At 48.8% G+C, this 14310-nt stretch overlaps 1 protein-coding gene across 19 annotated transcripts in view; it reads left to right on the plus strand.

Moving 5' to 3' along the window:
- Positions 1-7476: 7476 nt before the first annotated feature.
- The window catches only part of LOC111775994 (PTPRF interacting protein alpha 1), a 99598-nt gene continuing 92764 nt past the window's right edge, over positions 7477-14310 (plus strand). For all 19 annotated transcript variants that reach the window (XM_070228971.1, XM_070228975.1, XM_070228974.1 and 16 more), the window contains exons 1-2: positions 7477-7671; positions 8970-9233. In XM_070228971.1, coding sequence (XP_070085072.1) covers positions 8970-9233 — 264 coding nt within the window. In that variant the 5' untranslated portion in view covers positions 7477-7671. The remainder of the gene's footprint in view (positions 7672-8969; positions 9234-14310) is intronic.

The following is a 14310-nucleotide window of genomic DNA, read 5'->3' on the forward strand; positions in this document are numbered from 1 at the left end:
TGGCACATCGGTTAAGTTCACATGTTCTGCTTCTCGGCGGCCCGGGGTTCACCAGTTCGGATCCCGGGTGTGGACATGGCACCGATTGGCAAAAGCCATGCTGTGGCTGGCATCCCACATATAAAGTAGAGGAAGATGGGCACGGATGTCAGCTCAGGGCCAGTCTTCCTCAGCAAAAAGAGGAGGATTGGCAGTAGTTAGCTCAGGGCTAATCTTCCTAAAAAAAAAAATAATAAAAAATAAATAGCGTGTGAAAATGATCTCTATCTGATATGGACGTTTGAAAACAGAAAACATTAAAGGAAGGGAATGTTAGCAAAAGATACATGCCAAAGAAAAATCATTCCAAACATTTAAAAATAATCCCACAAATATCTAATATTTAAAAGAGTAATTGCCCTATCAGATAACCTTGATCTTTTGTTTCATGACAAATATTCCAGTCGTGGGAAAATTTCTTTCGTTTGGCATTGACGTTGGTCAAATTTTCAGGAGTATGTCCACAGCATCTGCCGGTTGGGCCATAGGAGCAAAGGGCGCTGTTTTTTATTGTGGTAAAATATATATAACATAAAAATTACCATCTTAACCATTTTTTTTCTTTTTCTTAAAGATTTTAGTTTTCCTTTTTCTCCCCAAAGCCCCCCAGTACATAGTTGTATATTTTTAATTGTGGGTCCTTCTAGTTGTGGCATGTGGGACGCCGCCTCAGCGTGGCCTGATGAGCGGTGCCATGTCTACGCCCAGGATCCGAACCGGCGAAACCCTGGGCCGCCACAGCGGAGAGCGTGAACTCAACCGCTCGGCCATGGGGCCCGCCCCCATCTTAACCATTCTTAAGTGTACACCTCAGTGGCACGACATACACTCACACCGTTGTGCAACCATCACCACCATCCGTCTCCAGAACTGTTTCATCTTGCGAAACTGAAACTCTGTCCCCATTAGACACTGACTCTCCTCCCCCAGCCCCTGGCACCCACCATCCTACTTTCTGTCTCTGTGGATCTGACTCTTCTAGGGCCCTCCCGCAGGTGGAAGTTGTCCTTATGTGGCTGGTTTATTTCACTTAGCCTAATGTCCTCAAGGCTCATCCACCAGGACATTAAAAAAGGTTACTTTTTTAAGGACGAAGTTACTTCGTCCACTTCACAAAAAAAACCCCGTAGCCTACAGGGAATATTCAAACACTAGAAAATGCCAGCAAGTGTTATTGAGTGTGATTCAAATACTGTGCCATCCGATACCTTCGGGAGGCTAATCGCCTGAACGAGTGAAGGTGTCAATTTAAGGACTTTCATTATTCCTTAGAATGCCACTCAGGATTTGTGCGAAGGATACTGTGTGTATAAACTCACGAATACTTATTTTATTTGCAGGAGTGAGTCAGCCCTGGCGGGGGCAGGGTCAAGAGCAGGCACCAACAACACGCCACAGCCACAGACAAGACCGACTGGTTCCGTGGTGGCTGGTTCTGTCCCACGCGCTTCCGTCGCGGTTCCTGAAATGTCAGCCTTATCCCTCAACTCCACATGACAGCCATTCCTGTCCTTGCTTTGACTTGACCCGTGCATGCCTTCCAACCCACAGCCTCCCCATGTTCATTGTTCAGTTTAATTTTCTAAAGAGAGTGAGAACACTTTTCCCTTTTCCTTGGTTTCTTGACTGATTTTTCTCGCTACTTGGGGATGGGTAAAACATCACCTTCCTGAGAAAGGGCGGGAAGGAATTCTTGCCCAGAGACACGATGCGCAGTGTCTTGCTTTGGGGCCTTAAGTTGGCTGTCACAGCTCCCAGCCACACGTCCTCAAGGGCGGGGAGCAAATAGGAAGAAAAGGGCGGAAGCCACAGGCTTTTCTCCCCACACTGCTCTCTCTTTTATCAGGGAGGAAAACCCCAGAAGACCCTGCACACTGGCCCTTATGTGGCATTGATGAGAACAGGGGCCCAGGCCCTCTCTTAGCTTATCAGAAGCAAAGGGGAACGATGCCAGCCGACTCGGACCGATCCTGATCCTCTTCAGGGGGGATGGGCACGGCCCAGAGAAAAAAGACTTCCACTGGTGTCAATAGTGAGTTCTTTTCTTTTCTTTTCTTTCTTTTTATTTTTTTTTGAGGAAGACTAGCCCTGAGCTAACATCTGCTGCCAATCCTCCTCTTTTCTTTTATTGAGGAAGACTGGCCCTGAGCTAACATCCGTACCCATCTTCCTCTACTTTATATGTGGGACGCCTGCCACAGCATGCCTTGACAAGCGGTGTGTAGGTCCGCACCCGGGATCTAAACTGGCGAACCCTGGGCCACCGAAGTGGACGTGCAAACTTAGCCACTGCATCACCAGGCCAGCCTTCGGTAGTGATTTCTTATATGGCCCTTTCCATCTCACTTAACCCTCACAGCCGTCCTACAGGGCGGCAAGATCATCCTCACTTTAGAAATGAGGAAACTGAGGCCCAGAGAGGTCAAGCAACTTGTCTAAGAGTACACAGCCATAGCGAAAGAAGCAGAGCCAAGATTTGAACCAGGCCACCGGGCCCCAGAGTCTACGTTCATAACTACTATGTGAAAGAAGAAAGGTGACCAGGCAGGGAGCCAGCCAGGGCTGCCAGGGCGGTCACCTCGCATTTCCAGCCGTGAATCCCACACTGTCCCAGAGTGGTAGTTAGCGTGGGTGTTCTGATCTCCATCTGATAGATGAGGAGATTGAGCCTCAGTATGGGTTCTGTCCCTTGCCTGAGGTCAAGGTACGAGCCGGGCTCCGGGCTAGCCCTCGCAGAGTCTGAACTCTCTGTGTGGGCCCTGCTCTCGACAAAGCCTGGGCAGTTTTGTTAGATGGCTCCATCTGATGCACATAATGAAGCTGTCAAGAGCAGCAAGTCGCAAGGAGCTTATGACTTGCTTTTAAAATATAATTATACAGACGAAGGGGACGGAAGTCTTCAGGCCTGTGCAGGAGGCCATGAAATGCTCTCAGAGCTGGTGACGCCCCGTGTCTGGCATCGTGCTGGGACACTGGGGTGCATTTCAGACAGGTGGCCGAGAGACACCATCGACCCTCAGTGGGCATCGGGTGTCCGTGCCTTGGTGGCTCAGCCCTGAGTGAAGGGGTTTTGTTCCCAGCTTCGGGGGCCTGGGGACAACTTTCCTTTTTTTTTTTTTTGAGGAAGATTAGCCCTGAGCTAACATCTGCTGCCAATCCTCCTCTTTTTGCTGAGGAAGAGTGGTCCTGAGCTAACATCCGTGCCCATCTTCCTCTATTTTATATGTGGGATGCCTGCCACAGCATGGCTTGCCAAGTGGTGCCATGTCCACATCCGGGATCCGAACCGGTGAACCCCGGGCCGCGGAAGCGAAACCTGTGCACTTAAGCGCTGCGCCACCGGGCTGGGGACGACTTTTGATATAGCATTAGGAACACCAGCTTTGGAGCTAGTCTTGGGTTCAAGTCCCAGCTTCTACCAAATCATAAGCTGTGGGACACTGGAGAGGCTGTCTAACCTCTCTGAGTCTCCGTGTCCTCCGTGAAAGGAGGAAAGCTGTCCTGGGGAGGATCAAGTGAGGCTCTATGGGTTAGGTTACAGAAAAATGCTCTGCCAGTGTGATTTTCTTCTCATCACTTCCCCCAGGCGCATCTGTGCTCTCCGGGACTGACATGCACCAACCAAGCTCCCGTCAGGCTTATCGTTGGACCAAAACTTTAGATAGTCGGTTGACTATGAGAAATAGAACTGCCATGGAAACCGGAACACTCAGGCTGATCATCGCCCCCGCTCAGGGGCCACTCGGACCTCAGTTTCCTCATCTGCAAAATGGGAAGGATGCGGGGACAGCCACGTGGGGAATTATTTTAAGAATTAAATGAGAATTAGTAAAATGGTGGTTCTCTTTCTTTCCTTTTCTCCTCGTCTTCCCACCTCCACCATGGCAGAGACATACGGGTGACTCTACGGCTAAAGTCACCAGGCTAATGAAGCCCAGGGCCCCATCTCCTCTGAAGGGGATCGGAGACCCATGGATAGAATGCCTCTTCTTGGGTTGTTCTTTAAAGAGACCACTCGAAGGTCGCAACAGTGTGGCGCCTAGATCAGGAATCAAGAGCCCCTGGTTCACTCAAGCCTGTGGCCCCAGCTCTGCCCCGAAAGAGCTGGGTGCCAGTGGGCCAACCTTTTTTGCCTCTCTGGGCTTCAGTTTCCTCGTCTTAAAAGGAGGGCCACATCTCCCACCACCCGCCCCCAGCTCAGACCTGCCCCCGACCGTATTGACACACCAACATTCATCAGGTGGCTTTACATATTCTAGATTTGGGACACACCCTGACCTCTACGGCAGAAGATGGGCTACCCTCTGATCTTGCAGGGACCCTCTTCCTGGGCTGCTTACATCCCCAGAAAGGAGAGGAGGCTGGGGCATGCTCAAGGTTGACAGCTAACCACTTCATCCAGGGAGCCGAGTGTGGCGCACACATTTGCGAAAACACAACCCTGGGCATAGCAACGAACTTGCTACCCCTCCCCTCCTGTTTTATCTTATTTTCTTTATCGCAACATTAACAGAAGAATTGCAGTGCAAACATTTTCTGTGTTCATGGCTTTCCTGACTGAAGCTTACAAGGATGTCACCCAACCTCTGAAACGTTTTCCAGATAATACCTCTGGGAAATCATTTAGTTGGATGGTATAGATAATGACTGCCTTGAAAAGTCATTTTAGCTTCCTGAGAGTAATTCTCCATCGTTGGTTCTTGCCTAGGTTTTATTAAAGTAACATTTGTGGGTTTTTTTTTTCTAATGATGAAAATAATGCAACTCACGATAGAGTATCTGGAAAGTACAAACTAGCACAAAGAAGGAAATGAAAACTACCCACAGCCCCCCTCAAAGAGAACCACTGCCAACATTCTGATGTATCTCTTTCCGGAAATATATATATATAGTATATGCATATAGAGAGAAATGTACCAACCTAATTGAATACAGTATCAATATTTTCACATACAGACATAGGTTTTTCACTGACAAATCTGAGACAAAATTTAATTTCACTTTTCAAAAATAGTTCATGTAAAATTCATTTTATTACAATTTTATCACTTTAATAACATTCTAGAGGTTTTCAGACACAAGATAATAACTTTTACATAGTATATGCTTCATCTAAACATAGACCGTTTTCTTTTTCTAATTTGGGCTCACACTGTATATACTTGTTTGTAACTTGCTTTTTTTTTTTCCTGCTTTATCGCCCCAAATCCCCCCTGATACATAGCTGTATATCTTAGTTGCAGGTCCCTCTAGTTGTGGCATATGGGACGCCACCTCAACGTGGCCTGATGAGCGGTGCCATGTCCGCGCCCAGGATCCAAACCCTGGGCTGCCTCAGCCGAGCGCACGAACTTAACCACTCAGCCACGGAGCTGGCCCCTGTAACTTGCTTTTTTTTAAAAAAAAAAAGTCTTTTTACCATTTTTAAAAATTAGAGCTTACTTTACACATTAGTGTACGGTTCTGTGACTTTGACAAGCACACATGGTCGTGTAACTACCACTACAATTGGGATATAGCATCTTGCATGTCATTACATAGTTATCTAAAACATGACTGAAGTGTCACCAAGCTTTCTGTCATTTGGAAGAGCAAGGATGTAACCAATCTCTTTTTGTTGGCCATTTAAGTTGTTTATAATTTTCCTCTTACCGATTTTTCAATCTAGGGGAATGAAATAAATGAATGAAAATGAGTGGAATCTGGGGTTCTTATTTTCCTGGAGCTATGCCAAACGGGCTTCTCCCTTCTCTGCTTTCGAAACTGCTCATCTTTGAGACCCAGCTCAGATGTCACCCACTCTGTAAAGCCCCCATGATGCCGGTTGGAGAGCTGGTTCCTCTGTCTTCTGTGGTCCCACAGCCCCACGTCTGTCACACACTGCTTATAGGACAGACATTGTAATACTGTTTCTCTCCTTCCCTCCAGGCTGTGAACTGGGGGGAAGTGATGTCTTAGACAGCTCTGTGTTCCCAAAATCTAGGTCATGCTTGGCTCATCGTGCTCCACAAATGTTTGGGAAATGAATGAGTGCTCTACCCTGTCGAACTAAATCTTGATATTGTCATGATTTCTTAAGAGACAGCACAGTGAATATATGGGCTGGATGAATTAAGCTGGTACACTTGAAGAGAGTTGGAAATTTTCCCGTTCCAGACCCTGGATCAGGTGTGCAAATCCATATTTACGTGTAGTCACTCAACAAATACTTATTGAAGGAATGAATACAAGAATGAAGAGAAGGTGTTATCCTGGACCCTGGGAAGTAGGAAAGTCAATCAGGGGTGGCACCTGCTGTTGGTGAGCTCACAACAGGGAATCAAGGAATTGCCTTGGGAGGGTTCACCCACCCCCTGTGCAGGCTTTACTCAGACTTGGTGAGTCACGGGCTCCTGGCTGCCTCACCACCAACAGCCAGACAGTGGCCAGTGGTGCCTGGCAATGATTCCTCGACATTTTTGGTGTGTGAAGAGTTTGTGCTGCAGGAGTCAAACCCTGAGGGGGGAGCATCTTCTTTAATTTATTAACGGTGGATTTATTAACCTCTGTATCCGCAAATTCTAGCAAAAGAATTGCCGCATAGCAGATGTTTTAAAAAGCTTGAGTAAGGATAAAACATGATTAAGGATAATAATGTTTGAAAAGGATAAAAATGACCACCATTTGCAGAGTGCCCCTACCAGGTTCTCAATTAGTTGCTCTTTATAAACTCTATTTCTTATAACAGTCCTGGGGTAGATCTGTGTCATTTTCGCATCTTACAGATGGGGCAGTGAATCCCATCCGGGTTCCCCTGAGTTGCCCAGGCCCACGCCGCAGGGAAAAGGATCTGCTGCGAGTTGAACCAGGTGTGCCTGGCTCCAAAGGCTGCATTCTCGACCCAGCGCCCAGGAGCCTCAGCGTCCAGCTCTGCCCATCTCTGTACCCTCCCCGAGTACAGCAGGTAAAGCTCGGTGAATGGGTCTTGCGCAGAAACGGCGTCCTTCTGAGTCCTGTAAGGATCGGTTCCAAGGAGAGGCGACACCGCGGGCTCCGACCGGCTGCGAGCAGGTGACCTGCGCCTGGGCGCGCTCTCCTGGAAGGTGTGTGGACGTGACGTGTGGGGAGTGTCTGGATGCACAGCAGACGCTCGATAACGGCCTTTGGGGTCCCCGTGGCTGTAGGAAAAGATTTGGGGGCAGCCCTGGAGGTGGAAGATTCCCCCGGGGCGAGGACCAGAGGCCGGAGCACCGGCTGGGCGGAGACGACCGCACCTGAGCCGGGCCTTGGGGGCGGGGCCGGAGGGGGCGTGGCCCCGTCTGCGGCCAGCCAATCGCAGCCCGCCCCACCTGAAGAGGCGGCGCTTGCGCATTGGGCCGCCGCGGCCCCTCTCCTGGGGGGGGGGCGGGGCGGGCCGGCGGCGCTCTGTGCTGACGCTGCGCCGACGCGCCCGACGTCGGGCACGTTGACGCCGGCGACGCGCAGCCGGGCCCGCTCCTCCTCCGCTCCGCCAGTGTCCGGCCGCGGGCCGGCCTTAGTGACCGGGGGCGCGGGGCCGGGGCCGCGGGCGCGGGGCGGGCGCGGGCGCGGGCTGCCTTGGTCGGGCCCCCAGCTCGCCCGGAGCCTCCTCGCCCGCTCCCGCCGGCGAGCAAGGTAAGGGAGCGGGAGACTGAGGCAGGCGCGGGCGGAGCGGGTCCGGCTCCCTCCCGCGGCGGCCGCGCGGCCGATTCGGGTCGGACCCCGGGGAGCGGGGCGCTCTGGGGCGCGGGCGGCTGGGGCGAGGCCCGCGGAGTCCCGCCGGGGAGGGAGAGCCCTGCGAGCGCCCGCGGGACCCCCGGCGGACGCGCCCCCAAGGGACGGGCTCTCGGGGCCGCGCGCCGCCCGCTCCCCTGACCCCAGCGCCGTGTGACCCCAGCGCACGGTGACCCCAGCGCCCGGTGACCCCAGCGCCCGGTGACCCCAGCGCCGGGCTCAGGGGGCGAGGACCTGTGGCCGCGAGAAGCCCGCTGTCCACGGGTCTCACCCCGCCGGGGTCCAGGGACTCTGCAGCACCTGGTGCAGGTGCGAGCGGGTTGGAGGTCGTCATCACTGTCAGGTGCGCGGTCTGGAGCATCCCCTCTCGGGCGTCCGCCGCACCTGGAGCCCCCAGCCCCGCCAGCAGCGTCAGGAACCCGCCCCTCTTCCCCCTCGCCCGGTCATTATATTTGAGACACTTAATAGCCTCTCCTAATCTCACCTTTCACTTTTCCTTCCTTCCCAGCCGTCCCCGGCTGTTATCGACCTGCTGTATTTCCATTGTGGAATTTTTTTTTTTTTTTTGGCTATTACCTTACGTAAGTTAGGTTGACTGACCAACCATTGCAGCCATTGAAAAACACCTCTCCCCAGCGCTTAACGAATCCAGTTCCTTTTAGCGCTCACCAAATCCAGCCCAAGAATTCAGGGAGCCGTCAGTCCTTCCCAGGAGCTGACTGCACACATTCCTGTAAGATGCCTGATGGATTTTGTGCTTGTCAGTTTTACTGGCTGTGTGCTCCTTCTGTACTTTTCCTGAAACATGATTGGGTGGCACGTGTTTTGACTTTCTCTCCCCCACCGGGAAATAGGAAAAAAAAAAAAAAAAGAATAGGTTACAGAAGCACGCTTGTTTTCAACAACTAGAAAGTACAGCTTTGCAAACAGAATGCCGCAGGGTTTGTTCTTTATGTGAGGGGTAGTCCTCGTTGGACTTCACCCCTTCACTGGATTATTGTCTTCATCTTGAGTGTTCCGGCTCTTAGGATTTGCATGTGTGTGTTTTCCCAGCGTATTTATATACAGAGCTTAACAGATCTGAGAAAAATGAGGCTGTCAACCTTTCATTTACTGGCTACAGATAGCAATAAAGTTGCGGATTTGTGGGAGCCTTTATTTTGCACTTAATGACTACAGTCTGGGTCTTTTATTTCAAGATGATGTGCGAGGTGATGCCGACCATCAGTGAAGCAGAAGGCCCCCCGGGAGGAAGTGGGAGCCATGAGTCCGGCTCCCCTTCGCAGCCAGACGCGGATTCACATTTTGAACAGTTGATGGTGTCCATGCTCGAAGAGAGGGACCGTCTTCTTGACACACTGAGAGAGACTCAGGAGACGCTGGCGTTAACCCAGGGGAAGTTACACGAGGTTGGCCATGAAAGAGATTCCTTGCAGAGGCAGCTGAACACTGCCCTCCCGCAGGTACGGAGGCCTTTCTCCTGGAACCCTGCAGATTGGTTTCCACTGAACGTTATTTGATGTGTCGTCTTCTGTGGTGTTACTATCTCAGATGAGTGTTCTGCGTGACCACGTGGGAAGTGTGCTTCTGGTATTCGTAAGCCACGTATAGAGAAGGTTCTCCAGGGTTCAACATCTTAGGGAGAACAGACTGTGCTGCTCTGAAGTCAGGTGAAAATACCTCACAAGGCCCTTTCCTTTCTTTGGGCAGCAGAAGGAACTGCCTAGATTCAGGAGAGGGCCCCGGAGTTTTTGAAAAAGGGCCATGGAGCACCCAGGCTGTGTGGTGCCTTCTGACCTGTCGTCTTAAGCCATTTCTTGCTGAATGTGTATTTCCCGTGGGTTTCATCATATATTTCCAATTTCCTAATGAAATTTAGTGGACAAATAGGATGAATTTCACAGAGAAGATAGTTTTACACACCACCTTTATTAGAACACCTGTGTTTTGTAAATCAAATCTGTTTTAGGGGGTGGAAGACTGGAGGTTGACCCCTTTGGAACTTTGTCCTTGGCAGATGAGAGTTACAAAGCTTAGAGTCACACTGAACTTGTTAGTCCGGGTGTGTTGGCGTTGGGACCAGGGTGTAGAGCCTTTCCTTCGGGAGCTGAGTGAGGGTGTCGTGGCAGGTGAAGGAGGAAAGTGGCACCTAGGAAAGTGGAGGGTACGTGGGTTCCGGGGGCCTCTGGGCTGTCGTGGTGCCGTTTTACTTGCTCGTAACAGGTGCCTCTGTGGTGCTTTCAGGTGGACCGAGTGGGTGCACACTTACACTCTCGTGATGGGTCTGCAGCACTGAGTTAGGAGATGAGTAATGACAAGCTTAATGCGCTTCTTGGCTTAGTCAGTCCTTCTGAAAGATTGATTAGCCAAACATTTGGATTTCCTTTTTAACAACTAATTCATGCTATGCAGGGCTATAATGCTCCTTCTCTGTTGGGTTAGAGAATCATTAAGTTTTTTGTCATCTGAATCTTATAAATTACCAAGTTTGTTTAGGTCAAATTTTATTACCACAAGCTTAGAAGGATTGGCCAAATTATGTTTTACTGGGATTTTCATATATTTATCTCTTCAGTAGTTTTGTTTGTTTGGTTTTGTAACTGTGTTTGTTTTCATGTAATTTGGGGTACTTACACTGAAGTGTGTGTCAAATACCGCACATTTGATAAGGTGGTTTTTGAGAGAATGGGCTCAGGGGCCCTCGCAGGGAAGGGACAGGAGTGTGTGCAGTCCAGTCTGGAGCGGCGGAGGCCGTCGCAGCGGCGGAGGAGACGGTTGCTCAGTGGTTTGTTTCCAGCCACTGCTCAGTGTTGTAGCCTGGAAATGCCTCGCCGGGTGGAGAAGGCGGTGACATCAGCGGTCCCTGAGCCCAGCGTTTCAGAAACGCAGGAACCACTGAGTGAACACTTTCAGGACCCTTCCGATTCCTGGCGTTTGTCTCACGTTGCGTGGCTAATAGTGTGACCAGAGAGGCGTGTGCTTAACTAAATGCATTTGTCTTCCTGGCACGTTATGTAGGCACCTAATGCTGTACTTATAAAAGATTTAGCTGTAGCATACATCAGAGAATTTCCCCAAGCCTAAGTGTGCACCTCAGTGACTTTTTCACTAAGTGAACACACTCTCGTAACTACCGCCTACATTAAGGAATGAAACATGGCCAAGCTTCCCAGAAGCCCCCTCGTCCCCACTCCCAGGAACTGTCCCCCAAAGCCAGCAGTGGTCTTGGCTTTCCACCATTGATGACTTTCCCGTGTGCTTGGCTGTCTAAGTGAAATAAAGTTGTACGTACATTTGGTTTCTCGGCTCTTTCATTCAGTAGTACCTTTGTGGGATCCACTCGCGTTGTCTCGTAGCTTTGTTCTTTCTTGTCTGCTGCCCAGGAACCCAGTCTCTGAATTTACCGTCATTTATTCTTTCTGCCATTCTTGGGTATTCTGGATGTTCCTAGTTCAGACGAACGCCGCCCTGCGTATTCGTGCTTGTTTCTTTGGTGCAGGTGTGTATGCGTTTCTGTTGGTGTTCACAGGAGTGGCACTGCAGAGGGCCAGGGTCTGCGTCTGTCCAGCCTGAGTAGACACTGCCCAAAGTGGCGGTGCTGCCGCCAGCCGTGTGTGAGCCGTCCGCCGTTCCCCAGCGCTTGGTGTCGTCAGCTCGTTCGTTGCGGCTGTCCAGTGGGCGCCGAGTGGAGGAGGCTCAGTGTGCTGTGGGCTGGCCACTGCCCGGTGGCCGGGGACCCGCAGAAGCAGCCTCCTTGTGTGTGTCTGTTGGCGGTTTCGAGATCCTCTCTTGTGAGTGCTTGTCCTTTGCCCATTTTTCGATTGGGTTTTCTGTGTTGTTTCTTACTGAGTCGAAGGAGTTCTTTTCATATGTTCTGAGTACAAGTTATATATTCTGAGTACATGTGTGTGTGGCAGGTTTTTTTTACATTCTTGTGTATGTTTGCCCTTTCGCTCTCAGTGGTGTCTTGATAAGCAGAAGTTTTAATTGTAATCTAGCCCGATGGATCAGTCTTTTCAGTAATATTGAATGCTCTTTGTGTTCATTGGAAGATAGTATCACAAAGGTCATGAAGATATTATCCTGTAAAAGCCTTATGATTTTATCTTTCACATTTAGACCTGTAATCCATCTGAAAGTGATTTTTGTTTGTGGTGTGAGATAACGGCCAAGGTTCCCTTTTTTCCTTAAGTGTATGCTATACAGTTGACCGAGAATAATTTACTAAACAGACCCTCCTCTCCCCAGTGCACTACAGTGTCGTCTGTGTCATCAGTCAAGCGACCGTAAATATACGGGCCTGGATCTAGACTCCGCTCTGCTCCGTTGGTCTTTGCACAAGCAGCACGCTGTGTAAATTGCTGTAGATTTAGCCTGTCCTGGCATCTGGTAATTTGAGTCCCCCAGCCTCGTTCTTGTGCAAGGCTAGCTGGGCTAATCTTCACCCTTTACATCCTCGGTTAAAATGTAGAGTCTGCGTGGCCGCCTCTCCCCGGAAAACGTGCTCTGATTTTCACTGAGATTGCGTTTCATCTGTAGACTAGCATGGGGAGAAATGACAGCTTCTTAATATTGGTCTTACAGGGGCCCACCCGGTGTGCGGCGGTTAAGTTTGCGCTCTGCTTTGGCGGCCCAGGGTTTGCAGGTTCGGATCCCGGCTGTGGACCTGCGCACCACTTATCAAGCCGTGCTGTGGCAGGCGTCGCACGTATAAAGTGGAGGAAGATGGGCACGGATGTTAGCTCAGGGCCAGTCTTCCTCAGCCAAAAGAGGAGGACTGGCAGTGGATGTTAGCTCAGGGCTAGTCTTCCTCGGAGGGAAAAAACATGGGTTTTAAAATCCATGAACACAATATAGCCTTCTATTTATTTAGCTCTTTAATTTGTCTTAATACTATTCAGTTTTCTGTATATGTATCGTCTACATGTTTAATTACATTTATTCATAGATATTTCACATTTCTTATTTTATTATAAATTATATTATGTAATTGTTTATTACTGTTATATAGTGATAGAATTGATTTTTGCGTATTCACTTGCTAAATCCATTTATTTCTAATAGTAATTCTTCTTGTATTTTCTACGTGTTCACAACTATGTCTGCAAGAGACAGTTTCTTTTTTTTTTGTTTCCAAGCGCTGTACTCGTTTTTCTTTTTCTTGCCTCGCTGGCCTGGCTGGGACCTCCAGCACAGTGCTGAGTAGAAGTGGTGAGGGTAGGGATCCTCGTCTCCCTCCCGGTGTCAGAGGGAAGGCTTTCGGTATCTCACTGTTATATCTGATGTTTGCTGTAGCTTTTCCATAAATATTTTTATTGAAATATCCAAATTCTCCTCTATTAGTTTGCTAAGTGTTTTTTTAAATCATGAATTAAATTATTAACTTTTCTTAAGTGCATTTTCTGCATCTTTTGAGACAGTCGAGTTTTTTTCCTTTTATGTGGTGATTTAACTTTTAGTTTGCAATTCTAGAAGAATCCCAACCTGACCTTGATGTATTCTGCTTTCCCCGGATTTTATTTGTTAATATTTTAAGATTGTTGCGTCTGTGTTCGTGAGAGCTTGGTCTGTAACTTTGCTGTCTTGTGTTGTCCTTGTTAGGTTTGGCTCGTGCTCGTCTCATAACACAAGGTGGAAAGCGTTCCTTGTTGATTCCCAGAAGAGCCCCTGTGAGACTGGTGTTTTCTTCCTTGCAGTTTTGGAAGAATTGACCAGCAAAACCAGCTCGTGTAAGGTTTTCTTTGTGAGAAGGCTTTTAGTTGCAGATTCAGTTATTTACGTGGAAATAGGATTTTTCTGATTTTATATTTCTTCTTGTGTCTGTTTGGGTAAGATGCTCTTTTTTCCTAGGAATTTGTTCAGGCCACCCAAACTTTCCAATTATTAAGTGTAATATGGTTCATAATATCCTTATTTTGTGCAAGATCTCTTGTAATATCCCCTTTTAAAAATTCTTGATATTGGTAATTTGTCCTTTTCTCTTTTTCTTCATCAGTCTTGCTAGAGTCTTATGAATTGTCTGAGCCCTTTCAAAGGACAGCTTTTGGCTTTATTGATTTTTCTGTTTAGTATTTGTTCTCTATTTTGTTAATTTATGCTTTTCCCTTCCATTTACTTTGTGTTCTGTTTGCTGTTCTTTTTTCTAGTTTCTTGAGATAGATGCTTAACTGATTTTGGCTCTTTCGTCTTTTCCAGTCTATGTATGTGAGGCTCCAGCTGGCCCTGTAAGTGCACCTTTAGCTGCATCCCGCAAGTTCTGAAAGCCAGATTTTCGTTCTCTCTTGTGTGAAAACATGTTCTGATGTTCATTGTGGTATCTTTTTTTACTCATAAAGTTTTTAAAGAATTATGTCACTTGACTTCCCAGTGTTTGTGGGGATTCTCTGGTTAGCTTTTTGTTGGTTTCTACCTTCCTTGCATGAAGATCCCTGTCTTGGTCTTTTGGGGCTGCTATAATCAGATGCATAGACTAACTGGTTTCTGAACAACAGAAGTTTATTTCGCATCGTTCTGGAGGCTGTGAAGTCCCGGATCAAGGCA

This window comes from Equus caballus, chromosome 12 (assembly GCF_041296265.1).
Source record: "Equus caballus isolate H_3958 breed thoroughbred chromosome 12, TB-T2T, whole genome shotgun sequence".
NCBI lineage: Eukaryota > Metazoa > Chordata > Mammalia > Perissodactyla > Equidae > Equus > Equus caballus.